General features: G+C 65.3%; 4 protein-coding genes across 6 annotated transcripts; 2 read left to right on the forward strand and 2 right to left on the reverse strand.

Annotated features, from left to right (window-relative positions):
- The first annotated feature begins 1,414 nt into the window (after window positions 1-1,414).
- TSSK1B (testis specific serine kinase 1B) lies at window positions 1,415-2,617 on the forward strand. Its single transcript, XM_055550212.1, has one exon. The coding sequence runs from the start codon at window positions 1,478-1,480 to the stop codon at window positions 2,579-2,581; it is 1,104 nt and encodes a 367-aa protein (XP_055406187.1). The 5' UTR covers window positions 1,415-1,477; the 3' UTR covers window positions 2,582-2,617.
- A 3,391-nt stretch (window positions 2,618-6,008) lies between these two features.
- Window positions 6,009-7,123, forward strand: TSSK2 (testis specific serine kinase 2). Its single transcript, XM_055549975.1, has one exon. It carries the CDS (start codon window positions 6,059-6,061, stop codon window positions 7,121-7,123), a length of 1,065 nt encoding a protein of 354 aa, XP_055405950.1. The 5' UTR covers window positions 6,009-6,058.
- A 1,131-nt stretch (window positions 7,124-8,254) lies between these two features.
- ESS2 (ess-2 splicing factor homolog) lies at window positions 8,255-15,038 on the reverse strand. 3 transcript variants are annotated; one of them, XM_055550210.1, is made up of 10 exons: window positions 14,888-15,038; window positions 13,821-13,959; window positions 13,605-13,706; window positions 13,101-13,270; window positions 12,892-13,009; window positions 12,522-12,655; window positions 11,869-11,971; window positions 10,934-11,043; window positions 9,056-9,171; window positions 8,255-8,688 (listed from the first exon to the last, which is right to left on the reverse strand). In XM_055550210.1, exons 1-10 carry the CDS (start codon window positions 15,020-15,022, stop codon window positions 8,409-8,411), a joined length of 1,407 nt encoding a protein of 468 aa, XP_055406185.1. In that variant the 5' UTR covers window positions 15,023-15,038; the 3' UTR covers window positions 8,255-8,408. The 3 variants fall into 3 exon arrangements, with proteins under 3 accessions (XP_055406185.1, XP_055406184.1, XP_055406186.1); XM_055550209.1 differs by having other exon boundaries at window positions 13,791-13,959; XM_055550211.1 differs by having other exon boundaries at window positions 8,500-8,642; window positions 13,791-13,959.
- A 575-nt stretch (window positions 15,039-15,613) lies between these two features.
- Window positions 15,614-18,562, reverse strand: GSC2 (goosecoid homeobox 2). Its single transcript, XM_055549976.1, has 4 exons — window positions 18,280-18,562; window positions 17,953-18,206; window positions 17,366-17,558; window positions 15,614-16,320 (listed from the first exon to the last, which is right to left on the reverse strand). The coding sequence occupies exons 1-3, from the start codon at window positions 18,560-18,562 to the stop codon at window positions 17,454-17,456; spliced, it is 642 nt and encodes a 213-aa protein (XP_055405951.1). The 3' UTR covers window positions 15,614-16,320; window positions 17,366-17,453.
- Between the last annotated feature and the right edge of the window lie 5,887 nt (window positions 18,563-24,449).

The following is a 24,449-nucleotide window of genomic DNA, read 5'->3' on the forward strand; positions in this document are numbered from 1 at the left end:
TCTTCCGCACGGAGGGAAGCGTTGGCCGCGCACCTGTCACCGCGGGAGGGGACCCAACAGATGGAGAGTACCAGAGAGGGAGGAGCAAGCCCTCCGAAGGACGGACCACCAGCCACGCATAGGAGGCCCGGCCTGGGGCGTCAGGGTGGGAAGAAGGTGAAGATGGGAGAGGAGAAAATAGGGAGGGCAGAGGCGGGGGTGAGCAGTGCACCCAGGCCATCAGCAGCTGGCTCCCCAGAAGCAGTCACCCCAAGCCATGATCCTCCTGAGCACCGCAGGATCCCAGCCTGGGACATTCAGGGTCATCTGAGAGAGGCACCCGCTCCGGATGCACGGATGTAGCCAAAACTGACCCCAAGGCTCTTCCGAGCCTGCCTGCTCCTGCCCTCCTGTGCCACCCCGCCCTTCCCTACAGCAAGGCCCAGAGCAGAGAGGACCCACTGCTGGCGGGAAGGGTGGTTCCCATTCAACAGGCCCTGTTTGCCTGTCCTCAGAGGACATTTCCGGGAGCAGCTGCTGCTCTCAGAGTCCAGGCCCACCTTCCCCCAACCCCCAGACCTGCCCTGGGAGCCCAACCAGGGCTACGGCAGGGCAGGCCCCCGGGAGGGGGCTCACAGCCAAGGGCAGAAACCCGATCAGTTGTCCCCAGCAGAGCTGGCCAGAGAAGGTTCAGATGAGAGCAGCACGGGGCAGTGAAAAGTCCAGCCAGACCATGCAGCAAGAGGGCGGAGGGGACCCTTCCTGCCCCAGCCCCCTTCTCAGCCCACCTGCCTGGACACTGCGGAGGATTTCCAGGGCTGCAGGGAGCAAGAGGTCAGGGAGGTTTTCCCCAGCCCCTTCCCTGGGGGAGATGATCTAGGTCACTGCCTTGGTCAAGGTGGCCCTCCCGGCACCACTGTCCCCGGGTTCCAGAAACGACCATCCCTTCATCTGAGGGCCCATCACCCACTCGGGGTTCTCGACACGGCTCCATGTGGGGAGATCATCCTCTTGTTAAACCCTCGCAGGCAGTTCTCACTTGAGCGTCTCCTCTTTGCTGCTGAGACCTAGATGGTTGGGACGGTTGCCCTGGGTTTCTAGGGATTCCCTGGGGTGCAGGATATCAGCCCATCGCCCCCCGCCCCAGCAGTCCTGGCTCTGGTGTGGAGGCTTGGGTGAGCCGACACAGTCCCCGCACCCCCTCCTACCTCGGCCCCTACGCTCCGCTGGCCCTCCGTCTTCTGCAAGGTTCCGAGTCTGAGGGGCTCAAGCCGGAGACCCATTCAGCAGGGCACTCCTCCTTTATGACTTCACCCACTGAAGTCACCCGGGAAACAGTGCTGAACATTCCACCCCAGAGTCTTGGCCTCTAGGAGGCAGGGACGGGAGGCCGGGGCAGCCCAGAGGACTCTGTCCACAGTGTAGATGAGGACGCGCTGGCTCATGTCCCGCAGGGATGTAGAGGGCAGCCTCAGGGGCACCGGGCGCTCCCGGCACCATGGATGACGCTGCCGTCCTCAAGCGACGAGGCTACATCATGGGGATCAATTTGGGAGAGGGCTCCTACGCCAAAGTCAAATCCGCTTACTCTGAGCGCCTCAAGTTCAACGTGGCGGTCAAGATCATCGACCGCAAGAAAGCCCCCACGGACTTCCTGGAGAAATTCCTTCCCCGGGAAATTGAGATTCTGGCCATGCTAAACCACCGCTCCATCATCAAGACCTATGAGATCTTCGAGACGTCAGACGGCAAGGTCTACATCGTCATGGAACTCGGGGTCCAGGGCGACCTCCTTGAGTTCATCAAGACCCGGGGGGCCCTGCAGGAAGACGACGCTCGCAAGAAGTTCCACCAGCTGTCCTCGGCCATCAAATACTGCCACGACCTGGACGTCGTCCACCGAGACCTCAAGTGCGAGAACCTTCTCCTCGACAAGGACTTCAACATCAAGCTGTCCGACTTTGGCTTCTCCAAGCGCTGCCTGCGGGACGACAGCGGCCGGCTGACGCTGAGCAAGACCTTCTGCGGGTCGGCGGCGTACGCGGCCCCCGAGGTGCTGCAGGGCATCCCCTACCAGCCCAAGGTGTACGACATCTGGAGCCTGGGCGTGATTCTCTACATCATGGTCTGCGGCTCCATGCCGTACGACGACTCCAACATCAAGAAGATGCTGCGCATCCAGAAGGAGCACCGCGTCAACTTCCCGCGCTCCAAGCACCTGACGGGCGAGTGCAAGGACCTCATCTACCGCATGCTGCAGCCGGACGTCACCCGGCGCCTGCACATCGACGAGATCCTCAGCCACTGCTGGGTCCAGCCCAAGGCCCGGGGCCTGTCCTCTGCGGCCGTCAACAAGGAGGGCGAGAGCTCCCGGGCCGCCGAGCCCCCATGGACCCCTGAACCCAGCTCCGACAAGAAGTCTGCCACCAAGCTGGAGCCCCGGGAAGAGGTGCGGCCCGAGCCCCGGGCTGAGCCGAGCCCTGAGGAGGAGATGGCGACGGTGCAGGTGTCCCAGCAGTCAGAGGCCGTGGGTCTGCCCAGTGAGCAGCCCAGCAAGACCGAGGAGGGGGCGCCCCCGCAGCCTTCAGAGACGCACACCTAGCCCACCTGTTGCGGCCCGGGCGGCCGGCAGGGAATGAGGCCGAGCTTGGGGCCCCGAGCCCGAGCTCCAGAGAGGCCGCGGGACCAGCCGAGAAGGAAGAGGGTCCCGGACGTGCCGCTATTTTCGTCAGTTTCTTCCCCTCCCTTTGAACTTGGTAACTCACGTGGCTAAAGAAGCAATAAATCACTATATTACTGCAGCCCCTGGGGTCGCTGTGTGTGCCTTGCCGGCTTTGGTCACCCAGGGAGAGGACCCTGCACCCCCGTGGCCCCCTCCATGGGCCACGCTGCGCTTCACCTCCTGCTGGGGAAAAAGCCCCACGTGTCCAGTGCGGACGATGGTCTCGGGCCCTGGACCAGCGAGAGCCGAGCAAGGAAGACGCTGCTTCAAGTGCGGGGCCCACAAGTGCCGAGCTGGGCGGGGAGGCGGTGTGGGGGCTGCGGGCTAGGGGGCCAGGGCGGGCTTTCCCGGCCCTCAACCGCCCCCGAGGCTGCCTGCCTGCGGGGGCCTCCCTCAGGGCCCCTCTCCTCCTGCTGCTCTGGCTCCAGGGTCTGCCCCACACCCAGCCAGCACCCCATTCCCCGCAGCGCCCGGAGCATCCCTGCCTGGACTGCCCCCGGGCCTGCGTGTCCCCCGATCACTGAGCAGGACCCTCCTGCTCCTCTCTGATCCCAGCTAGCTGTCCCAGGGGTGACGCTCCCACCAGCGCAGGTAGGTGGATGCTGGCGAGCTGGGGTGTCCACAGGGGAGCAGGCCTGCGGGGGCAGTGCCGGCCGCGGGGGGCCCACCCACCAAGCGGCCCTCACCTGGCCGTGAGCGGCTGCCGCTTCCTCTTCTGATCTGCCTGTGCTCGGACACACATGCACCTGCGGGTCTGACACACCAAGGGAACGGGGCCTGCAGACGGCCCCTCCTCCCGCCCCCACCCAGCCCCTTCATGGTCACAGCCACGCACCCCTGGGCAACACAGCGTGGCCGCCGCCCGGGTCCCTCCCCCGTGTCCGTCACCTCCCGCGGGAGCGGAGGCCTCCCTCCTGCACCCAGTCCGGCTTCCCTGCCTGCGGGAAGGATCTCCACACCTGGCCCCTGAGGTCCTCCTCCTGGGTCTGGCCTCCTCCTGGCTGCCTGGCCGCTGACCATGGGCCCCAGCCCTGCTGGCGGACCGGTCCCTGAGCCCCTGCCCACCTCTCCAGGCTCCGCCAAGGGGCCGCAGCCTCCACACACAGAGTCTTTGGGGGCCACTGCCCGGGCAGGCGGGCGAGGGCACAAGACGGAGCAGTCCTGGCAGTGGGGTCACACGCCTGCCCGGTGGGGGAGCAGGATTCCAGGGTGCGTGGGGCCAGCAGGGGTGCAGACCCCCCGGGAAGCTTGCAAACTCCTCCCCGGGTCAGCAGTGATCATCGGGGCCTAGGGTCAAAACTGCAGGGAGGGGCCTCGGGAAGGAGCACCAGCTGTGTGCTTCCCAGGCGGGGGCACCGCTCAGAGGGGGTGGGTGGCTGCCTGAACCCACCCAGCGCGGAGCAGGCCCCACCGCGAGGCCCTCCTGAGGTGGCCTGAGCCACCCCACTGCCCCAGACAGGCTCAGCCCCCACAGCGACCCCTGGGGGGGCCTCTGGGCCAGCCATGCCCCTCCCACCCCGCACTCTCTCACCACCTGGCCCTTCAGACCCTCAGCGGCACCTCTGTCCCTGTCCTCTGCAGGGCCTGACCTCAGCCCTCAGCCTCCCCGAGTCCACAGCTGTGCGTGCCCACCATGACCCAGCTGCAGGGCACCCACACCCTGGGTGATGCTGAGCCACCTTGGGCCCCGGGAAGGCAGGGCCCACTCCCGTCACCCACCCTCACAGCTCCAAGGGCAGCGTCCCAGGGCCTGCGGCCTGGCACTCAGAGGCCTGCAGCCAGGAGCACCCTGAAGCCTGTCCAGTCTGACCCCGCCCCAGGGCCCCCGGCAGTCCGGCACACACCTTCTGGGCAGGGCCCCTGCGGCTCGCCTGAGTCTGCAGGCCTGACGTCCCCAGAGAACCAGAGACCATGGCATCCCGGGCGAGGGAGGGCATGGGGAGCAGGAACCACAGCAAAGGGCAACCCCGACAGTCCTGGGGGCGAGGGAGACAGGCGGGGAGGGTGCCTGGCCTGGGGGCCTCAGAGCTGGCCCCTCTGAAGTTTCCCTGGTTCTTATCGAAGCCCTCAGGACACTGCAGGCGAGGGCAGGTCCCTGCTGCTGGCCTCTGGGCCTGGCTGCCCTGCTCGGGGGCCTTCCATGTGGACCTCCTGCAGGGAGGTCTGTGAAGCCCAGGTGTGTGCGCACACTCCCCTCCCAGCAGCTGGCGAGCCCCACTGAACCCCGGCACGGGGCTTCTGGGTCACTCCCACCCACCCAAACACAGGACGCCCCTCCTCCGAGCACCTGTCCTGGCGACAGGCCGCGAGGACAAGTACACACGGGGCTGGCGAAGGACCTGCACCTACGGGGGCCGTGGTTCCTGGGGCGAGAACAAAGCAGGCTGACGCTGTTTCCAGATGCAGAGACAGTCTAAGATGCGAAGGTGACATGCCTGCCCAGGCTCCCGGTGCTCACAAAAGCTCTCCCCAGCCCCCAGCCCCCACCTCGGGGCCCGCCCACTGCGTGCACTCCCCACCGGCCTGCCCCGGCCAGCCGCCCCTTGCCCGGTCACGGGCTCTGGCCACCCTTGGCTATGTGCTCTCGCAGGACCTGTCTTAAAGCGGGGATCAGACCCCCCGACCCTCTCCTCCACATCCCCCCACCCCGATGCCGGGACCCATCCATTCTCACAACGTCCACCTCCCCCAGGCCCTTCCCTGCCTGGACCTCAATTCTTCCTGCTCTCGGAACGCCAGCCCACCAGCGCTCCAGGCCACTGGGCTGGGCACTCACAGAGTCCGAGCTGCCCTCCACCCTAGACAGCCGCCTTCGCCCCCCGGGATCGGGGCGGTCCCTCCCAGGCCCGGCCCCAGAGGTGGTGCTCATCCCACCTCAAGGCAGCGGTGGGAAGGCAGGCCTCCCTCGAGGGACAGGATCCGCTGCGGGGTCAGCCCCACGCCCAGGAGAGGGAACCGGCAGGGGCCTGGCACGCTGGCTGGACCTGGGCGGCCCTGGCCTGACTCGGCACAGGGTGGCACGGCGAGCTCGCAATGGTCCTGGGCGCCGGCTTCCTCCCTTCCTGGGGGGCCAGGAAGCAGCGTCAGCCTGCTTTGTTCTCGCGCCTGGGCTCTGCCAGCCCAGTAAGCCTTCCAGGGCTCCAGGGCCTGTCCCCCCCACCTAGTTCCCACTCCAGGCAGCCTGGCTTTATGACTTCACAGGCTGAAGTCACGCAGGGACAATGCTGGGCGTTCCACACCTCCAAGTGCAGGCCCAGCCTGGCCAGACGGCTCCCCGCAGTGCAAACGAGGACGATGCCCGCTGGTCCGTGTGGGGAGGGGATGTAGAGGGCAGCGGCGCAGGCCGCTCTGGGCACCATGGACGATGCCGCGGTCCTGAGGAAGAAGGGTTACATCGTGGGCATCAACCTGGGCAAGGGCTCCTACGCCAAGGTCAAGTCCGCCTACTCTGAGCGCCTCAAGTTCAACGTGGCGGTCAAGATCATCGACCGCAAGAAGACGCCCACGGACTTCGTGGAGAGATTCCTGCCCCGGGAGATGGACATCCTGGCGACCGTCAACCACCGCTCCATCATCAAGACCTACGAGATCTTCGAGACATCCGACGGCCGCATCTACATCGTCATGGAGCTCGGCGTCCAGGGCGACCTCCTCGAGTTCATCAAGTGCCGGGGGGCCCTGCACGAGGATGTGGCGCGCAAGATGTTCCGTCAGCTGTCCTCGGCCGTCAAGTACTGCCACGACCTGGACGTCGTCCACCGAGACCTCAAGTGCGAGAACCTTCTCCTCGACAAGGACTTCAACATCAAGCTGTCCGACTTTGGCTTCTCCAAGCGCTGCCTGCGGGACGGCAGTGGCCGGCTCACGCTGAGCAAGACCTTCTGCGGGTCGGCGGCGTACGCGGCCCCCGAGGTGCTGCAGGGCATCCCCTACCAGCCCAAGGTGTACGACATCTGGAGCCTGGGCGTGATTCTCTACATCATGGTCTGCGGCTCCATGCCGTACGACGATTCCGACATCAAGAAGATGCTGCGCATCCAGAAAGAGCACCGCGTGGACTTCCCGCGCTCCAAGAACCTGACGGGTGAGTGCAAGGACCTAATCTACCGCATCCTGCAGCCGGACGTCACCCGGCGCCTGCACATTGACGAGATCCTCAGCCACGTGTGGCTGCAGCCCCCCAAGCCCAAGGCCATGCCCTCCGCCTCCTTCAAGCGGGAGGGCGAGGGCAAGTACCGGGCTGACTGCAAGCTGGACCCGCGGCCCGGCTCGCGGCCCGACCACAAGCTGGGGGCCAAGACCCAGCACCGGCTGCTCGTGGTGCCCGAGACCGAGGACCGCATGGAGGAGCGGCTGGCCGAAGCCTCCAGGGCGAAGGACCCCCACGTCTCCGGAGCTGAGGTGGGGAAGGCGAGCCCCTAGCGGTGCTGAGCGCCCGGGGGGCTAAGTGGGCGGTAGGAGCCGAAGAAGCCACAGGTGTGAGAACAAGTAAAGTCCGTCAATTAAACCGCTATTTTGATTACGTTCTGTGAGCTTTCTTCCACTTCATGGCAGAGACCTTAAACCCTGACCACCAAATAAACCACAGTATACAGCAGAGAGGCGCGCAGAGTCTTTTTCTCTGGGACTCAGCACCCACTCCCTGCGGCCTGGGGGCTCTGGGGAGCCGGCCTCGTGGGCACGGAGTCTGCAACCTCCCACCAGGCCCCTGCTGCCCTCCCAGCCCGCTCGCGCCCCTCAGGCAGCCCGTCCTCAACGCCTCCCTGCCCTTTGGCCCTTTAGAACTTCTGGCAGCCCCCCTCCCGCCCCCTCCAGGTATGGCCCTGCCTGGAGTGTGCCCTCTGCGTCTCACTCGGCCCCTCCAGACCTCTGACCCCACTTCCTGGGGCTCCCTCAGGCCCACGCCCACCCTTCCCTACTGGGACAAAGCATCAAAAGCAGCCGTTTCCTGACCCCGTGGCCCCAGCCCCGCCCCCTTGGTGCCCAGCCAGGGCTCCGCCCAGGAACTTGCAGGAGCTCCACGTGGAGAAGCGCAGCCCAGCCGGACCCCAGGCAGCCTCCAGGGAGCCCGAGGGTGGCCTGCTGGGGCCTGCCTGCTCCCCGCACGAGGGGCTCCTCTAAGCGGACCCCACGCTGCCTCTGTGAAAGCTTAAAGAGCCCGCAGGGACCCAGCTCACCTCCTGGGGAGCTGGCCCCAGCAGAGGAGCGAGGGGGCGGGGTCAGCCCTGCCCGGCTGGAAGTCAGGCGCTCAGGAGGTGATGGCTGAGGCCACTGGGAAGGGCCTCCTGTGGGGAGCAGCCACGTCCCCAGCAAGCCTGGCCTGGCCAGGGAGCCTGTGGACCTGCAAGCATGAGGGCCGAGGGCTCTGACCCCCTAGAGGAACGGAGTGGGGGGCACGGGGAACGAGGGGCCGACTCAGCTCAGAAGGCAGGCCCCCGCCTCGATGAGGCCATGCAGGAAAGCCTGGACCCCCAGCCCCCGAGGTCACCGCCCAGCGGCCCTGAGCGGGCGACGCAGGCACGAGGGTGGCCTTGGGGCAGAGAGGCAGCCCCGTCAGGCCAGAGGCTCTCTTTAGTGATAGGCAAATAGAACAGGCGGGGTTCTACAGAACAGGGTATCGGCCAGGCAGGCCCAGTGCCCCGGAAAGCCGGAGTCCCGTGCTGGGCGGAGAGCCGCCCTGCAGGCTCTGTGGAGCTCTGGGCCCGGCCTAGAAGAAGTCTGAGGCCTTGCGCCGGGCGGGGAGCTGCAGCAAGTTGTCCGTGATGCAGGCTGGGTCCTGGCTGAGTGGGGTGCGTGTCGCCGAGCCGGGGGCCGGTGTGCTCGTCGGGGTCTGGGGCCCGCTGGCCGGGGTCTTGAGGTGGCTGGCACGGGCGGGGGACGGGGTGTAGCTGGCCCGCAGGGCTCGGTCCGTGTACTTGCTGGCCGTCCTGCTCACCAGGCGCTGCAGGGCCGGGGACATGGCAGGGCTCAGGCCCTTGGGGGTGAGGCTGCAGTGGGGAAGGCGTGGCGAGAGGCAGGGTCAGGCCTGCCTGGCAGCAGGGCCCTCAGTCCCCGGGAAGATGCCTGGGAGACACGTGCTTGTTCTGGGCTGGGATGCTGAATGGCCGCGCCCTGGGCCGTGGAGCTGCAGGGGACCCTGACCCTCTCCAAGGGTGGCGACGACCCTGACTCCACGGGCGGATGGGAGCTTACAGGGGACAAGGCCTAAAAGCGCCCCCTAGAAATGCGCAAGAGGGACTAGGGATGTGCGAGGGGCTGTGCAGACGCAGCGGAAAGGGCCCGGCTCAAAGCCGCAGCCACGGGCCCAGACCCCGGTGCCAAGAGTGTGGCCACAGTGCGAGGCCCGCCCCTCACCTGGCCAGGTTCTCCGTCACCCTCCGCAGGGCTTCCTGCTTCTTGGCCCGGTTCTTGGCGGCGGCCTCGTTGGCCATCTTCAGGCCCAGCCGCTCCCTGCGGCCTGGCTCCAGGATCTAGAGGATGGCAGGCCGGGCTTGTTGCAGGGCGTCAGCCTCCCCAGCCCCAGCCCCCTGAGCAGCCCACCCCTGGGCCGGGTTCTCACGAAGCCGGCACTACCCAGCCAGGCACTGGGACCACCGTCCAGGAAAGGGCCTGTTCAGCCTGCTTCCCACTGGCCACCAGGTGCGACGGCATCTGCGTTTCTTTAAAGAACGTCAAGATGCACGTCCTGGCCCATCTCCCCACCGGCCTCGGGCTCCTCTTTGCTGGTGCAGTGTGCCGGCTGCGTAAGCGCATCGTGCACCCTCCTGCCGTCTGGGGGTCAGCCTGCAGTCGGACCTGGAGGGCTCCCGCTGCACTGAGGCGCCAAGGGCCCAGCGCCCACCCCTCTGCTGACGTGTGGACACCCCTTTCCTGCCTCCCTGGTGTGTGGGCCCAAGGCTCACGCTCACTATCTTAATGCTCAGCGTTCCCGTCTCCCTTGAACCCGTCCTGCCACACACCAAGGACCCGGCTGCTCCTGTCTCCACACGCCCGCGAGGACAGGGCTCCGGTGCCCCCTGGCCCCCGGCGTTGGGCTCGGTCCTCACCCGCTGGCCGCAGGGGCGAGCTTTAACGCCTTGGGGCACACAGTGGTGCCCCAGGCTTTGCTCAGCTGTTGCTATGTCCCAGGCTGAGGACCCCGCGGGCGAGCTGGGATCCGGACAGATCACCGCTGTTCGGGTGAGCACGCGACCCCCGGCCCCTGGCCCACAGCTCCCCGCTCCTGGAGCTGCTGCTGTGCCACCTGTCGCCACGGTGACGCTCTCCGCACCTCACCCCCTCACCGCCTCACCCCCTCACCGCCTCACCCCCGCACCGCCTCACCCCCTCACCGCCTCACCCCCTCACCCCCGCACCGCCTCACCCCCTCACCGCCTCACCCCCTCACCGCCTCACCCCCGCACCGCCTCACCCCCTCACCGCCTCACCGCCTCACCCCCTCACCGCCTCACTGCTGCTGGCGGCCCCTGAGGGGACCCCGCCCTGCTCCACAAACAAACGCGGACTCCAGATCCTGCACCGGTTCTCTTGGACCTCAGAGCAGGTGAGCCTGGACCCTCCGGTCTCGGAGCACCCCCCACCTGCACCCAACATCCCCCCCCCCCCCCGGCTCCGGGGGCCTCCCCCACAAGCCACGCCCAGTGCCGGGTTTCCCCACAAACCGGGGACCTGCCTTCCTAGAGCCACTTGGGCCCTACCAGCCGCTTGCTGGCACCTCCCTGGGCCTCCCATCCCCACAAACCACCTGCCACCCTGCTGCCCTGCCCACCTGGCCCACAAGGGCCTCCCTTGTAAGTGTCCAACCTCGGGAACCGCCACTCTGACTGCTCCTGGGACCCTGGCCAGGGCCTGGTCTGGCTCCCCCGTGACCAGAGGCCTCCCTCTGCAAGTACTCAGCCGGGCCGCCTCCCACGGATGCTGGGGTTTCGGGGCTCCTCCCCAGCCACAGGCTGGAGCACATGGGAAAGCTCTTGGCCCAAGACCCCTGTCTCTGAACGGCCCCGTCCTCTGGGCCTGCAGGCTCAAAGGGGCCATGGCGGCTCCCCACCCCCATCTCCCCACCCCCGTCTCCCCACCCGACCCAAGCCTCGCCCATGGCGGTCCTCAGTGGAGGCCCAGATCCCACAAGGAACCACAGCGCCCGCCCTGGTGTAAGCCCCGTCTGCCGTGCACAGCCATGGGAGCGCAGCAGACCCTGTGTCCACCTGTGTGACCCCCACCGTGCCGACCCACCTTGAAAGCTGGCCCCGGCGTCCTGTCCACGTAGGGAGTGTCTGACCCTTCCACTCTCAAGGGCGTGTTCTCGACTTCCCCCCAGGTCATCAGTGGGGACTCATTCACACCTGCACGTGGAGTGCCCATAGCCGCCTCAGGCCAGGGGCCACCAAGGCAGGCCGCTGGCCCCTCTCCTTCCCAGGGTGGGACCCCAGATGCATCTGGCTGTGAGAGGGTCCATGTGGCCAGCCCAGGGCCTGGTCCGCCGGGCTGAGCCTGACGGAGGGGCCTCCAGAGAAGCCGGGCTGGGTGACTGGACCCTCAGGCTAGCACAGGGCTACCCAGGTGACACCCACAGGACCCCGCCCCTAGGGAGGAGATCCGGAGTCTTCCAGGTGAAGCCCCCCACCCCGAGCCTGGCCAAACCGTGGTGCCTTCCCAGCCCGGAGGCCAGCACACGCCCAGGAGGCTGCCCTGAGCCGCATGACCTCACTTAGGTACGTCAGCACCGCTGGCATGAGACCTGCGGCTGAGAAATGCCTCCCGGGACTGACAAGGACCCACGGCCAACACCCAGCGGGAGCACGGGTGGGCGGCCTAAGAGGCGTGCACGTCCCCAGGGTCCCTCAGCCCCTGAAGGGGCCTCATGCAGCTTCCTGCAGACTGAGCCTGGCTTCCAAACATGTGGCCACATAGGACAGTGCCCACCTGATCCCCCCAGCATCACTGCTCACCGGGCCCAGCCGGGCCTTCCCTCACCAAGCCAGGCTGTCCTTTGAGGTCAGGTGAGGCACAGGGACCACCCTGCAGAGCAGCTGGCCCCAGGCATCTGAAGTCGGGCCCATCTGAGAGCCCATGGCCCATGGCGCTGCACAGATGGGACCTGGGCAGGCCCATGAGAGGCCACGGCCAGCCGGGTGACCCCCCACCCCAGCAGAGGGCGCATCTCTCACCAGGGGCAGGAGAAGGTGTCGCGACGAATCCAAAGCCACCCACTCGGGGGGACTCGTGGGGGATGAGCTCCTTGCCGTCCGGGCCCACCTTGCCCTGTTTGTGCTGGAGCGGAGGGGAGGTGGGGTCAGGGCCAGGCCGCGCCGTGGGCTGAGGCGGCGACACGACTCAAGCCCAGGGCGAGTGAGGAGGACCCCAGCACTGCCAAGGCCTGAGACCCTGTCGGGGCAGCGGCCAAGGGACGTGCCCCAGCCTTCCACAAGAGCCACCCCGACACATGCTACCTTCAGGGGCCCCAACTTGAGGCCCGGGGCGGGGAGTGGGGCAAGGCACCTGTGAAGACCTCCCAAACGGTGCCCCCGCTCCGGCTTCAACCCCCCGATCACTGGAGTCACTGCCCTGCACCACTCCCGGGGTCGGAAGCTCTGCGGTCTGCTACCCCGAGCCCGGCCCAGCCCGTGGGTCTGGCTCCATACTGCCTCCCTTTTCTCATACCCCTGCCCCATGGGCTGGCACACACCTGACCCACTTGTCTGACCAAGACAAGACCTGACTTCAAACCCCCAGACGGAGAACAGACCCAGCCTTGCCCGTACTGCCGAGCCCTGCCGAGCCCAAGGACACCTAAGAGAGAGGTGCTGGCCCCGGGCCTCACCTGCGCGTTGAGGGCGGCTGCCTGCTGCAGCTGCGACCTGCTGAGGGCCTGGCTGAAGGGGTCCCTGAGGAAGCGCGTGTTCTTATGCACCACCTGCCGTGGCTTCTTCAACAGCTGCTCTTGATCGGGGACGCCTGGCGGCGAGAGCAGAGCCCTTGGTGTCAGGGGAGCAGGCCCTAAGGAGGCGAGCTGGGCCCCATGGAACACAGCCTGGGGGCGGCCGGGGTAGGCTGCACATCCGTGCTGACTCCGCCCACACACACCCCCACCTGACCCTGAGAATCAGGACCCCTGAAGGCCCAGAGAGTAGGGAGCAGAGAGACACACACCCCAGAGGCAGTCCAGCCCAGAGGCCCTGTCCCACGCTCACCCTCTGGGTAGTACATGAGGGAGTTCTTGGCCTTGTACTTCCAGGTCTCCACTCCGGCCTGGCCGCTCTCGACTGCCTGGTGCTCAGCCGATGGGAGCGCGAGACTGTCCTTCTGCCTCTGTGTCACGGGGAAGCGAGGGTCAGGGAGGCCCTGAGCCCCAGCCCAGGAAGCCCGCCCTGAGAGGGCATCACCACTCCGCCCCAGGCACCTTCTCCAACTCCTCCTCGGCCTGGTAGAGCCAGGCGTGGCGCGCGCGGCCCCTCTCCTTGGCCACCTCCATGATCTCCCGGAACGAGGCGTTGTCCTCACTGGTGTACCGGCTCAGGAAGGCGTCCAGGCTGGGCAGGGGCTCCGCCGCCTCCTCCTCCGCAGCCTCTCCTGTCCAAGGTGCCACGGCGTGAACGCCACTGTGCGTCCGCTCAGTCCCGGGCACCCTCTGCCTGGCCATGGGTCCGTCCGTGAGACCCCACACACCCCGGGGGTGAAATCAACAGCCCAAGCTGCCCACCTCCCCACCCGCTGGAGGGCGGTGAAGTGTGTGCTCTGGCTCGGGCCAGGATGGGGTGTTGGGCGTTAAGAGTCACGAGACCACAGCGCGTCCCCTGTGGCACAGTCAGCGGCCGGGAGACGGGGCGCAAGATTCCCAGGGCACAGGTGTCGGGAACACCCCAGGCAAGCCTGCCGGCGCGAGGGCTGCGTGCCGCTCACTCACCATCACCGTCCTCCAGGCCGCGGCCCCGGGCCCTGGCCTTGCCGCCCACCACGCTGGGGCCCGTGTGCAGCTCAGGGGTTTCAAACGTGGCTGGCGTGACATCTGGGGGACAGAGGGGATGGGGTCAGGGGGCCTGAAGCATCGGTTTGGCGGGCAGCCGTGCCCGGCCCCTGGGACTCCTCTCACAGGGTGGTGGGGGCTCTCGGGATGTCTTGCCCAGGGCGGAGCCGAACTTGATGGCGATCTGGCGCATCCGCTCGAGGTCTCCATTCTCCTCAGCCTCCAGGTACTCCTTCTGTGCCTGCAGCTTCTCCACGTCGGGAAAGAAGTCCCTCTGGATGACCGTCTGGAGGCCCTGAAGGACAGGTCACAACACAAGTCAGAGCTTCTGTCTGCCTCCCCCGGCCGCTTACCCCATGGGGTGTGTGCTGAGACCCCAACCTCCCTCCAGCCCAAAAATCCCCAGAGCTTGGGAACACTTCCGTTTTTCCTTTTTTTTTTTGGCCACGCTGTGCGCTTGTGTGATATGGGATCTTAGTTCCCGATCAGGGGTTGAACCCAGACCTGCAGCAGTGAGACCACAGAATCCTGACCACAGGCACCTTCAAAGCCTTCTGTCTCTCAGTTTCATGCCCCTCTGACGCCTTCACCTCCACATCAGCTGAACCAACCTGGCTGTTGCCACCTTCACCCCGGCCACGGCCTCCTATTTCCAATCTGAACCTTTCACCCCACCACCAGCATGGGTGGAGATTCCCAGCTTCAGACCTCCAGCCGGACTCGCCCCTGAGCTGCGCGTCTGCGCGCCCAGCTGTCCACTAAGACCACCTGCCTGCCCACCCCAATGGCCTCCCAAACCTAAGTGACCTCCTCGCACCTCCTACGTAGCTGCGGTGGGGCGGTGGCAGGAGGCGCACCCGCTCATCGATGCTGCCACCGTGGCAGCCGGCTTGCCGGGCCTCCGGCCCTAGCTCCCACCACCACCGCTGCCCAAGAAGGCCCCTCCGCCGCTGTCAAGACCCCTGCTGACCCCCTGACAGAGGCATGTCTCTCCGGCTCCTCGCCGCGTGCACACACCCACCCCTGCGGCCCCCCGACAGAGCAGACAGCTCGCCCCACACTCCGCCAGCTCGGCCCCCTGCCTGTCCACACGCCGGGGGCGAAGACTCAGGCTGCCCCACGGCTTCGGGGTGGGGGGGGGGCGCGGAGCGTCGGGACCCGGCGGGGAGGGCGGGGCGGGGAGCGCGGGGCCCGGAAGTCGCGGGCGTCCGCGCGAACGCTACCTCAATGTACTCCTCTTCGTCCAGGACCCGCTGCCGGCCCGTCGCAGCCCCAGCCTCGCCGGCTGCGCGCTTCCTCCGGGGCCCGGACGCTGCGGGAAGCATCTGGGAGCGGGCCGGTGCGCCCGGCGACGCCATCGCTATCCCAGCAGCTCCCGGGCGGCGCAGGCGCGGCGGGCGGGGGCGGGGCGCGCCAGGTGCGCAGGCGCCTGAAACAGCCGCCCAATGGGAGAGCCGCGCTCACCGACGTACTGACGTCACCGCGAACCCTGCGCCTCATGGGACCTGTGGTCTTCGTCTCGCCCCGCTCTGGTCACGACTCTCTGGGCTGTGGACGCCAGAGGGCGCTGTGGTAGGGGCTAGGAGCGTGTGGCTCCCGTTAACCCTGAAAAACTCCAGTTCTGCGGAATCCGAAGGCCTTGAAATTCCAGTTTCTAGCAAGAAATCACTATATGGGCTTCCCTGGTGGCTCAGGTGGTAAAGCGTCTGCCTGCAATGCGGGAGACCCGTGTTCGATCCCTGGATCGGGAAGATCCCCTGGAGAAGGGAATGGCAACCCACTCCAGTATTCTTGCCTGGAGAATTCCATGGACAGAGGAGCCTGGTGGGCTACAGTCCACGGGGTCGCAAAAAGTAGGACACGACTGAGCGACTTCACCCTACCCTAATCACTATATACGCTTTTATGCTATTAACAAAGACACACGCTTCAGAAACGTTGGCTGTATTTGTGCTTCAAAGTTTTTATTCAAAGTTTATGCAAGAAAACTCTGGTCCCTAAATGCCGGAGTTGGCTTCCCAGAAAGCTGATCCTTATTGAAATGGACAAGAAAATTGTCTGAGCATTTTCCAGGAACAATCATTTCTTCCCAAAAGGAGGTTGTAAATTACGTCAAGCAGGTTCTGCCCCAGAAGGATTCAGTACAGTTCAGTGGGGACTCAACGGTATGGTTCCTGCCCTCGGGGAGCTGAGTGTGAGATGCAGAAGACCAACCCACAAACAAACAGCGGGCAGGCACGAGGAAAACTAATCCCACCCAGGGGGCATCTTACCTACAGGGCATCTACCTAAGGGACATCTACCTAGGGGACACTCGGGAGACGTTCCCCTGGAAGGGAGTGGTTGCAGACCCAAAGGATGGACAGGCATTGATGACCATGTGGAAGGGGAGAGCATATGCAAAGGACCAGTGGGAGGAGACACTGAGTGCAAGGAACAGCAGGGTGGGAGCCCACACCGGAGGCCCAGGCTGCACGGACCTTGTGGGTTACAGGTCGTGGGTCACAGCGAGGAGTTTTGTCTTTGTTCTGCGAGCCGTGGGTGCCCTGGGAGTGCTGTAGGCAGGGGAGAGGCAGGTTCGGACTTGCATCCTGGGTTTTATGAGAATGAGCCACAGAGGAATCGGAGTGGGTGCAGGTGGACCAACTGGAGGCAACTGCAATGGACAGAGCGAGAGGGGACGGCAGTTCTCATCAGGCTGGTGCAGTCGAGGCTAGGGAGAGGGCAGATTCTGGGATGTTTGGGGAGGTCATCGCCTTGGCCTGGGCTTCATGGGTGAGGGAGGGGAGGGGGCAGAGTGTGTGCCACTAGCTCTCTGGTCACGTGCCTGGGATGCCTGGCAAGAGCTGCTGGGGACAGAGTGACTAGAGAAGCCCTGGGCTTCCAAATGGAGCTGCCACAGGGACAGCTGGACATAACTACCCAGCACAGGGGAGAGGCCTGGGGGCGAGTGTAACCGGATGGAGCTGGGACTGGAGGCTGGGGGTTGAAGAGACAGACCAGGGCGCGGATGGAGATGAGCGGGAGAGTGTGGGCTCGGCCTCGAGGACACCTGTGTTCCCGGCCTGCCCAACAGCTGGAGAGAAAGGAAAAACCAGGAGGGCAGCATAGCGGCTGGTCCCGGGAGCGCAGAGCCTGACCACAGGTGCCCCACACCGTGACAAAAAGCCAGTCAGCCGGCAAGCTGGGACCAGGCGGGTGCGGTGTCCCAGCTGGGGGGAAGCCCCGCAGGCAGGCTGTGCGGTCTCCAGGGATGAGGCCAGGAGTCATGGAGACGAGCTCCGTGACAGCTGCAAGTGTGCATGCTGTGTGTGTGTTGGGGGCGGCGGTGAGGGCTGCTGTCCTGGCCGGGACCCCAGCGCCCTGTGTTCTCCAGGCTCACCTGCCTTGGAGGGTCCTGGGAGCCGCAGCCCTGGCTCCTAGACCTTCCATGGAGGGACTGTATTTCCGGCCACATGCCGCCCACCCCCACTCCCTGCAGGACCCGTGAGGGGGCAGAACAAAGTCCCCGCGCCGGGTGGATCGGTGTCAGGTGCCAACTTGGGAACTGAAGCCTTGTCTTCATGCGGTCCTTCACCCTGGGGGCAGGATGGCAGAGGGCACAGCAGACACTCTCCAAGGGGCTGGGGGACCCTCCCCAGTTGAACTGGCCAGCCCCACAGGGTGACAGAGGCTGCCCGCTGTTACGGAGGCAGACACACCTGCATAGAAACCTCCGGAGTGAGGAATCAAGGACTCCGGTCCCCAAGAAGCAGCTCCTGGAGGCCAGCGCAGGTAACTCTGGAGCCGTCAGCAGCTCTCCCTCGGGGGCTTCTTGGGTCCGGATAGGAGCCGCGCGGACGCCGCCGCGCGCTTCTGGTGTCGCCACTTGGCCCGGCGGTTCTTGAACCAGACCTGAGGGGGAGGGGCGCTCAGGCGGGCCCAGCGCAGGCCCAGGTCCCGCGCGGGTCCCAAGTGCACCGGCCGCGTCTTCGGGACGCTAGTGCGGACGGACGGAGGCCTCCGGGCGGCTGCTCCATCGTCTGTCATCTGCTGCCGAGGGCCCGGGCCGGAATCCCTTCCCCCCGCCTCCGCCGGCCGGTGCCCCTCGCGCAGCCCCGCGCTCTTCCGAGCCCCCCGAATTCCGGGGTGCGGGCGCGGGCTGGATTCGTCAGGGGTGGGTGGGGTGTTTAAAACTAAGGCAGCCTGACCGCCGCGGCCCCGCCCCGCCGGCCGCCCCTCAGCGCCCGGGCCTCGGCGCCTCCGCCAGCCGCGCAGAGCTGGCTCTCCCGAGGCGGCGGGCACCCACCTCCACGCGCTCCTCTCGCAGGCGGATGCGGCCGGCCAGGCGCTCGCGCGTGCCCACGTCGGGGTATTGGTTTTGCATGAAGAGGGCCTCCAGCGCCCGCAGCTGCTCCTCGCTAAAGATGGTGCGGTGACGCCGCGTACGCCGCGGCGGGCCCTGAACACCCGCGCCTGGCTGCGCCCCGGGGCCCCCGGAGGGCGCGGCCCAGGGCAAGGGCGCCTCAGGTGCCAGCCGCAGCGGCCACGCCAGCCGCGCGCCTGCGGGGCGAGGGCGCGGTGAGGCGCGGGCTGGGGGGCTGGGCTCCCCTCGCCCCGGGGGCCTCTAGCCCACCCAGCCCCCCAGCCCGCGCGCCCGGAGTGCACTCACCCAGCCGCCCGTCCGTCTCCGGGGGCCCGCGGGGGCCGCAACAACAGCAGCAGGCGCAGCGCGCGGCCTCCGGCGCCCCGGGCTCCCCCGGCTCCGAGGGGCTCTGGCGGTCAGGGGCCGGCGGCGGCGGGCGGGCGGCCCGGGCTTGGGGGCTGCGATCGGGCAGGCCGGAGAGGATGTGCTCGATGGAGAAGGGGCAGGGCCGCCCGGGTGCCCCGCGGCCCGCCGCGCCCCTCGCCGCCGCCATGCCGCCCTCCGCCGCCGCCGCCGCCGCGGGAATATATCCGTCGGGGGGCGGGGGGTCCGCGCCGTAATCCCCGGGCCGGGCGCCGCGTCCACTCGGGCTAATCCCGCCGCGCGGCCAGGAGCGGGATAATCCCTGGCGGCGGCGGCGGGAGGGGCGGCGGGGAGCCCCCTGCCCCGAGCCCGTGCCGTCGACCCGCAAGGCTGGCAGGCGCGCGCAGGGCCGCCCCCACGGCCCGTCGGCCCCGGCCCAGCGGCTGGAGGACACCCCGACCGGGCAGGCCCTGGGTGCCCGGTCCCTTAGCCACCGCGCCCAGGGGTGGTTCTTCGTCCTCTTCCGCGCCCTACAGGGGCGGAGAAGCGCGACTGGAGAAACGCCCCAAACGGCACAGTGTCCTGAGGTCCGACCTCAAACGCGGCCCAGCACCCTGGGCAACCCCGCGGTCCCGCCGCACGCAGCCCGACTGCCCGCTCCCATACCCAGGATCTGGATCTCAACCTCGCGGAGGAGAGGGGGCGCAGGCGGAAAGCTGTCTCTGCCCATCCCCAAACCGGCGGCCCGTGCCTTCAATTCCCTGCCTTCTCTCCTGGGTGACGGAGCCCACCGGGCGCTGCTGGGGGCTCCCAGCGCTTTCCTCTGGGTCCCAGAATCCACCCCCGAACCATTACCACCCCCCACCCTCCGCAGAGCCAGGCTTCCGGGGAGCTGACTGGTGCCCACACCTCCACTCTTCAGCCCCCCTCAGGGTTATTCTGTCCACCATCGCTGGGGACCGACCCGCACTTTGCCAGATTCCAGGAAGCCTGTTGCACCTTCATCTATGCAGCCCTGGACAGCCGGCAGGGACTTCTGCTTCAGGCCGTCTCCAGACCGCTGAAAAGTCAGTGTGCGGCTCGCAGGACAGGGCGGCAGACAGCCTGGCTTCTGCCCCAGCTGCCCTTCCTGGCTCCACGAGAGGTGCCTTCAGCTCCACCCATCCTGTACCTCGGCTTTCCGATCTCTGATCTCTGAACTGACATCATTGCGCCCTAACTGTCAGATGCTCTGTGGGCTCAACTAGTCACTGTGTGTGAGGTTCGATCCCCGCTGGGCAGGGGCCTCCGTGAACAGAAGGCACCACGAGGGGGGCAACACGCAGCCTCGTGCCTCTCCTCCCGCCTCACACGCCCCTCAAGCTCCGTTGTTGACCCCACTCTGGTGTCAGTGAGGACTCTAGACTTCCAGCCACAGAACCTGCTGACTCGCTGTCACAAAGTCCTGACACAGACTGCCCAGGACTCATTAATCTGGAAGCTCCAGGGAGGCGCCACCACCTCTGTGAGTGGCCCACCTCATGGTTGCAAGATGGCTGCCACCACCCCCAGACCTCCCATCTCGTCCCATGTATCCCTTTGGATCACCCTAGAAACATCTCCCAGCCAACTTCCCTCACAGAACCAATAGATCAGAGAGGCGTCTGGGAGTCAACAACCTATCAAAGTCACTTCCCCAAGGATGGGGGCTCCGGGACCAGTGGCCAGGAAAGCTGGGTCCTGGGGTTCCTTCAGCCCTCTCCATCCTCACCCCTGGTGACCTCCTACAACCCTGAAGCTTCAGATACCACCTCTGCAGCAAGGACCCCCCAGGTGATACCTCCAGCCTGCCTGCTCCCTCTGCTCCAGGCCGGCATCTCCCTAAGCACCTGCTCCATGTCCCATTTCAGCACCAAGGATTCAGTCATTGTCCTTGGGAGAGACTCAGGATCTCCTGGAAACCTCCGGCCCCTGCCTGTACGCCCCACCTTGATAAATGGGTTACCTACGCACCTACCCACCTAGGTGGACATGCCACCTCTCCACCAGTCCACCCGGCCCAGTGTGATGCTCTTCAAACCTGTCAGCAAATCCTTGCACGCCTCCCTTCAAGAGGTGAAATCTAATCCCCCTTTTTTTGTCCGGGCGCCAGCTTAGTGACTCTCTTCTAACCGCTAGGAGGCAGAAGTGAGCCTGTGGTTTCTGAGGCCGGGCCCTGCAGCTGGGCGACAGCTCCTCTCTATCAGGGGGCGCTCTGCAGCAGCCACAGGAAGGGGACTCGCAGAGCAGCTCCGGCTGAAGGACCGCCCCCAGACCTGAGCGGGGCAGCTCTGACGTTGACCCCTTTTAAATTTTGTCTATGATGTAGGTAAAGACCCAACTTTCATTCTTTGCATCTGGATATCCAGTTGTCCCAGTCCCATTTGCTGAAAAGATTATTCTTTTCCCCGTTGACTTGTACCCGCCCCCCACCCCACCCCAGCTGCAAATCAATTGACTGTAAACGTGAGGACTTGTTTCTGGATTCTGAGTCCTGCTCCACTGACCTACCTGTGCACCTGCACTCTCTTTTAGCTGCTTTATTATTTATTTGTTATTGGCTGCCCTGGGTCTTTGATGTTTTGCACGGGCTTCTCTCTCGTTGCGTCGAGTGGGGCTTCTTCCTGCAGCGCCTTCTCGCGGGGCAAAGGCTGTAGGCACACAGGCTTCAGTAGTTGGGGCTTGCAGGCTTGATTGCTCCCAGCACGTGGGGTCTTCCTACACCTGAGGTCAAACCTGTGTCCCCTGCACTGGCAGGTGGATTCTTATCCACTGTACCACCAGGGAAGTCCTTACCCATACTGTCTTGATTACTGGAGCTTTGCGGTTGAGATTGAGATTTGGAGGTTTGAGATTGAGAAGTGTGAGTTCCGCAGGTTTTTTTTTTTCAACATTGATTTGACTATTATAGTTCTCGTGAACTTTCATGTGAATTTCAGGGCCAGCTCATCAGTTTATTCGAAGAGACCAGCTGGAATTTTGATAGAGATTACACTGAATCTGAGGATCCATTTGGGGAGTCTTGCCATCTAAACATTAACAGTCCATGAACACAGGACTTCTTCCACTTACTTAGATCATCTGGAATTTCTTTCAGCATTGTTTGTAATTTTCAGAGTACACTTTTTTTTTCCACTTCTTTGATTAAAATTATCCTTCGGCATTTTGTTTTTTTGGGTACTGTTGTAAATGGAATGATTTTATTTCATTTTTGGACTGCTCACTGCAAGTGTATAGAAATACAAGTGATTTTGTACATTGATCTTGTATCTTTCAGCCTGCAGAATTTGTTTATTCTAATAATTTTTTGTGGATTTAAAAGGTTTTCTATATATAAGAGAACGGCACTTGTGAACAGAGTCTTTCCTTCTTCCTTTACAGCGCTGATGCCTTCTGCTTCATTTTCTTGCCTAAGCTCCTGGCTAGTGTGTGCTGCTCAGCTGTATCTGACTCTGCAACCCCGTGGACTGTAGCCCGCCAGGCTCCTCGGTCCATGGGGTTCTCCAAGCAAGAACACTGGAGGGGGTTGCCATGCCCTCCTCCAGGGGAGTGTCCTGATCCAGGGATTGAGTCTGTGTCTGTTGCATTGGCAGGTCCCTGGCTAGAATCTCCAGTAAGTGGCTGGACAACGGGGAGAGGGGGCACTCTCATGTTCCTGATTGTAGAGGGATCAGATTCAGTCTTCATCATTGGCCAAAAAAAAAAAAAAAGTAGCAATTTTCCAATTTAGCAAAGCCTCACAAGATATTTAAAATGAGTGAGCCGAGTTGCACCTCCAGTAATGGCAGTCCTTGCTGTGGACTGACCCCCGCGGATAGCAACGGTAAACTCTGAACAATGTATTTTAAAGAAAACCTGGGAACACTGGATGTGAACAGTAGAAACCAGAAGGGGATCAATACCAAGGCCGAGGGCCTCAACATCTCTTTTGGGGGAGACACAGAAGCCCGGGGTGACTATCGGGGTTTGCACACTGAGAGCACTGCCTGCTGGGAAGCTCACCAAAAGGGGGGGCGTGGGTGGCCAACCTGGCAGCAGGGCAGAGCCCGGGGAGGGGCAGGGGGGCTCGGCAAGAAGGCACGTGGGTCAGAGGCCAGTGTCCCAGGAAGCCCCCCATGAGGCAATGGGAGGGACACGGGCTGCTTCAGGATGCAGGCTCCAGCTTTGAGTCCCCATGATGCGCGTGGCCCCATCACCCAGGGCAACGCTCCCAGGTGGACGCTGCTGGGCCGCCACTGGGTGCTAACTAGAGGTGCAGGATGGGCGAGCCGGGCACTCAAGTGGTCGGGACAGAGCCCCAGCCGCCTCCAGGATACCACCCGCTGGTCCACACGCGCCCACTATCCCCCTTGGTAAATGGCCCACCATTCCACCTCGCTACCTGGGTAAACCGCGCCTACACTGCGGTCCACCTTTGCACACCTACCCACCCAGGTAAGTCGTCCAACCAGCCACCCACGCGCCTTCCTGACAACCCCTGCCCTCAGAGCTGCCTGAGCAGCAGGCTCCATGTGGGAGGCTGCCCCGCCCACGCCCGCACCTCGCAGGTCCTAACACCGCTCTCAGCGCTGGTGCCGATGCCCGGCCACCTGGGCCCCACACCGGCCTTCCGACGCACTCCTGGCCACTTTCCTGGCCTGACCCCCTCTCTGCACACAGATCCAATCACGGCGCTCCCCTGCTCAGGATAAGAGGATCAGCCGCCTGCCTCTTCGAGGTGCTCCTCCGGCCCCTGGACTCCGACACCTCTGTCCGGCTGCCCCCTCCCTCCCGTTGCCCAGGAGGCAGACCAGCTCCGCCAGCGGCCCAGCGCTCTCGGCCGGGTATAGCGGCCTTCCCTGCTCACCCCACCTGTCCCTGCACAACCCCCTCCACGGTCCCAGTAGCTCCTGGCCGCCCTCACTTCTGTCTCCCGGACTGAAGAGCAGACCAAGTTGCTTCCAGGACTGGTCAAACTGGTCGGTGCCAAAGAGGGAGTGGATGGTGGGGGCGGGGCCTCCAGGGAGGGCGGAGGGGGCGGGAGGAGCACCAGGGGCCAAGGGCCGAGACTTCAGTCCCTAGAAACCACTGGCTTCGGACAGTCAGAGGCTGGGGCGCCAGGCGGGCTCAGCATGGCACAGGGAGAGTTTGGGAGTCAGGTCCCAGCACATGCCAACGTGCGGCTAGAGGGGAGACGGCGAGCACGGCTCTTCTGCCGCCAGGGAGGGTGGAGGCGGGGGAGGATCCCGGGCGCAGCTCGCCGGGACGGGGGTGGGACGCCGCCTCTTCGTCTCCCCGCGGCGCGCCCCTCGCCCCCTCCCGGCCAGGCGGCCAGGCCATCAGGACTCCCTGATTGCTTTCTTTCATGCCGGTGCCTTTCTCTGTAGAGAACGCCCGCTAATGCCTCCTTTATCACGGAATTAGGGGATTTAGGGCCGACGGCACAAAGGGGCCCTCGATAGCGGCTATAATCAAGCGCCGATCGGCCGATCTCGAGCGGGCCCGGGAAGAAAGCGAGCGCGGGGATTAGCGCCGCGGGGCCGAGATAGCATCGCGCGGCCGCAGGCTGGGGCCGCTGGGGAGGGCCGGCCGCGCTGCGGAGAAAGGCCGGCTTAGCCGCCGGGCGCCGGGGATTCTGAAGCCATTAGCGGGGATTAGCACCCGGGTTAATCTGCTTTGGCCGCTCAATTGTCAGCGGGCCGCTCGCGTGGTGGACCCCTCAGTGGCGCGGCCGCGGGACCTCTGCAGTCCAGCACGGGGGCCGGTCTCGATTTCCCCAGCGGTCACCGGGCCAAGCCTGGCCCCGAGTCCCAGAGGGCGGGATGAACCCCTCGGTTCCTCAGACCAACGGGGTCCGTGTGCACTTGGCCCAGAAGGTTGGAGTGGGTCTTGGCTGCAGCCTGTGCTGGGGATCAGGGCGCACTGGCCCCTGTCCATCCGCGAGGCCCCCGCCCTTCCAGCCAGCTCCTCCTCTGCACTCCCGGCTGGCCCTCAGGTGTGGTTCCGCAGCAAGGGACACCCTCCCCACCCCACAAGGCCAGGGGGCCGGTCCTGCAGACCAAAGGGAGGCTGCCCGAGGC

The sequence above is a fragment of the Bubalus kerabau genome, chromosome 16 (genome assembly GCF_029407905.1).
Source record: "Bubalus kerabau isolate K-KA32 ecotype Philippines breed swamp buffalo chromosome 16, PCC_UOA_SB_1v2, whole genome shotgun sequence".
NCBI classification, from domain to species: Eukaryota; Metazoa; Chordata; class Mammalia; order Artiodactyla; family Bovidae; genus Bubalus; species Bubalus kerabau.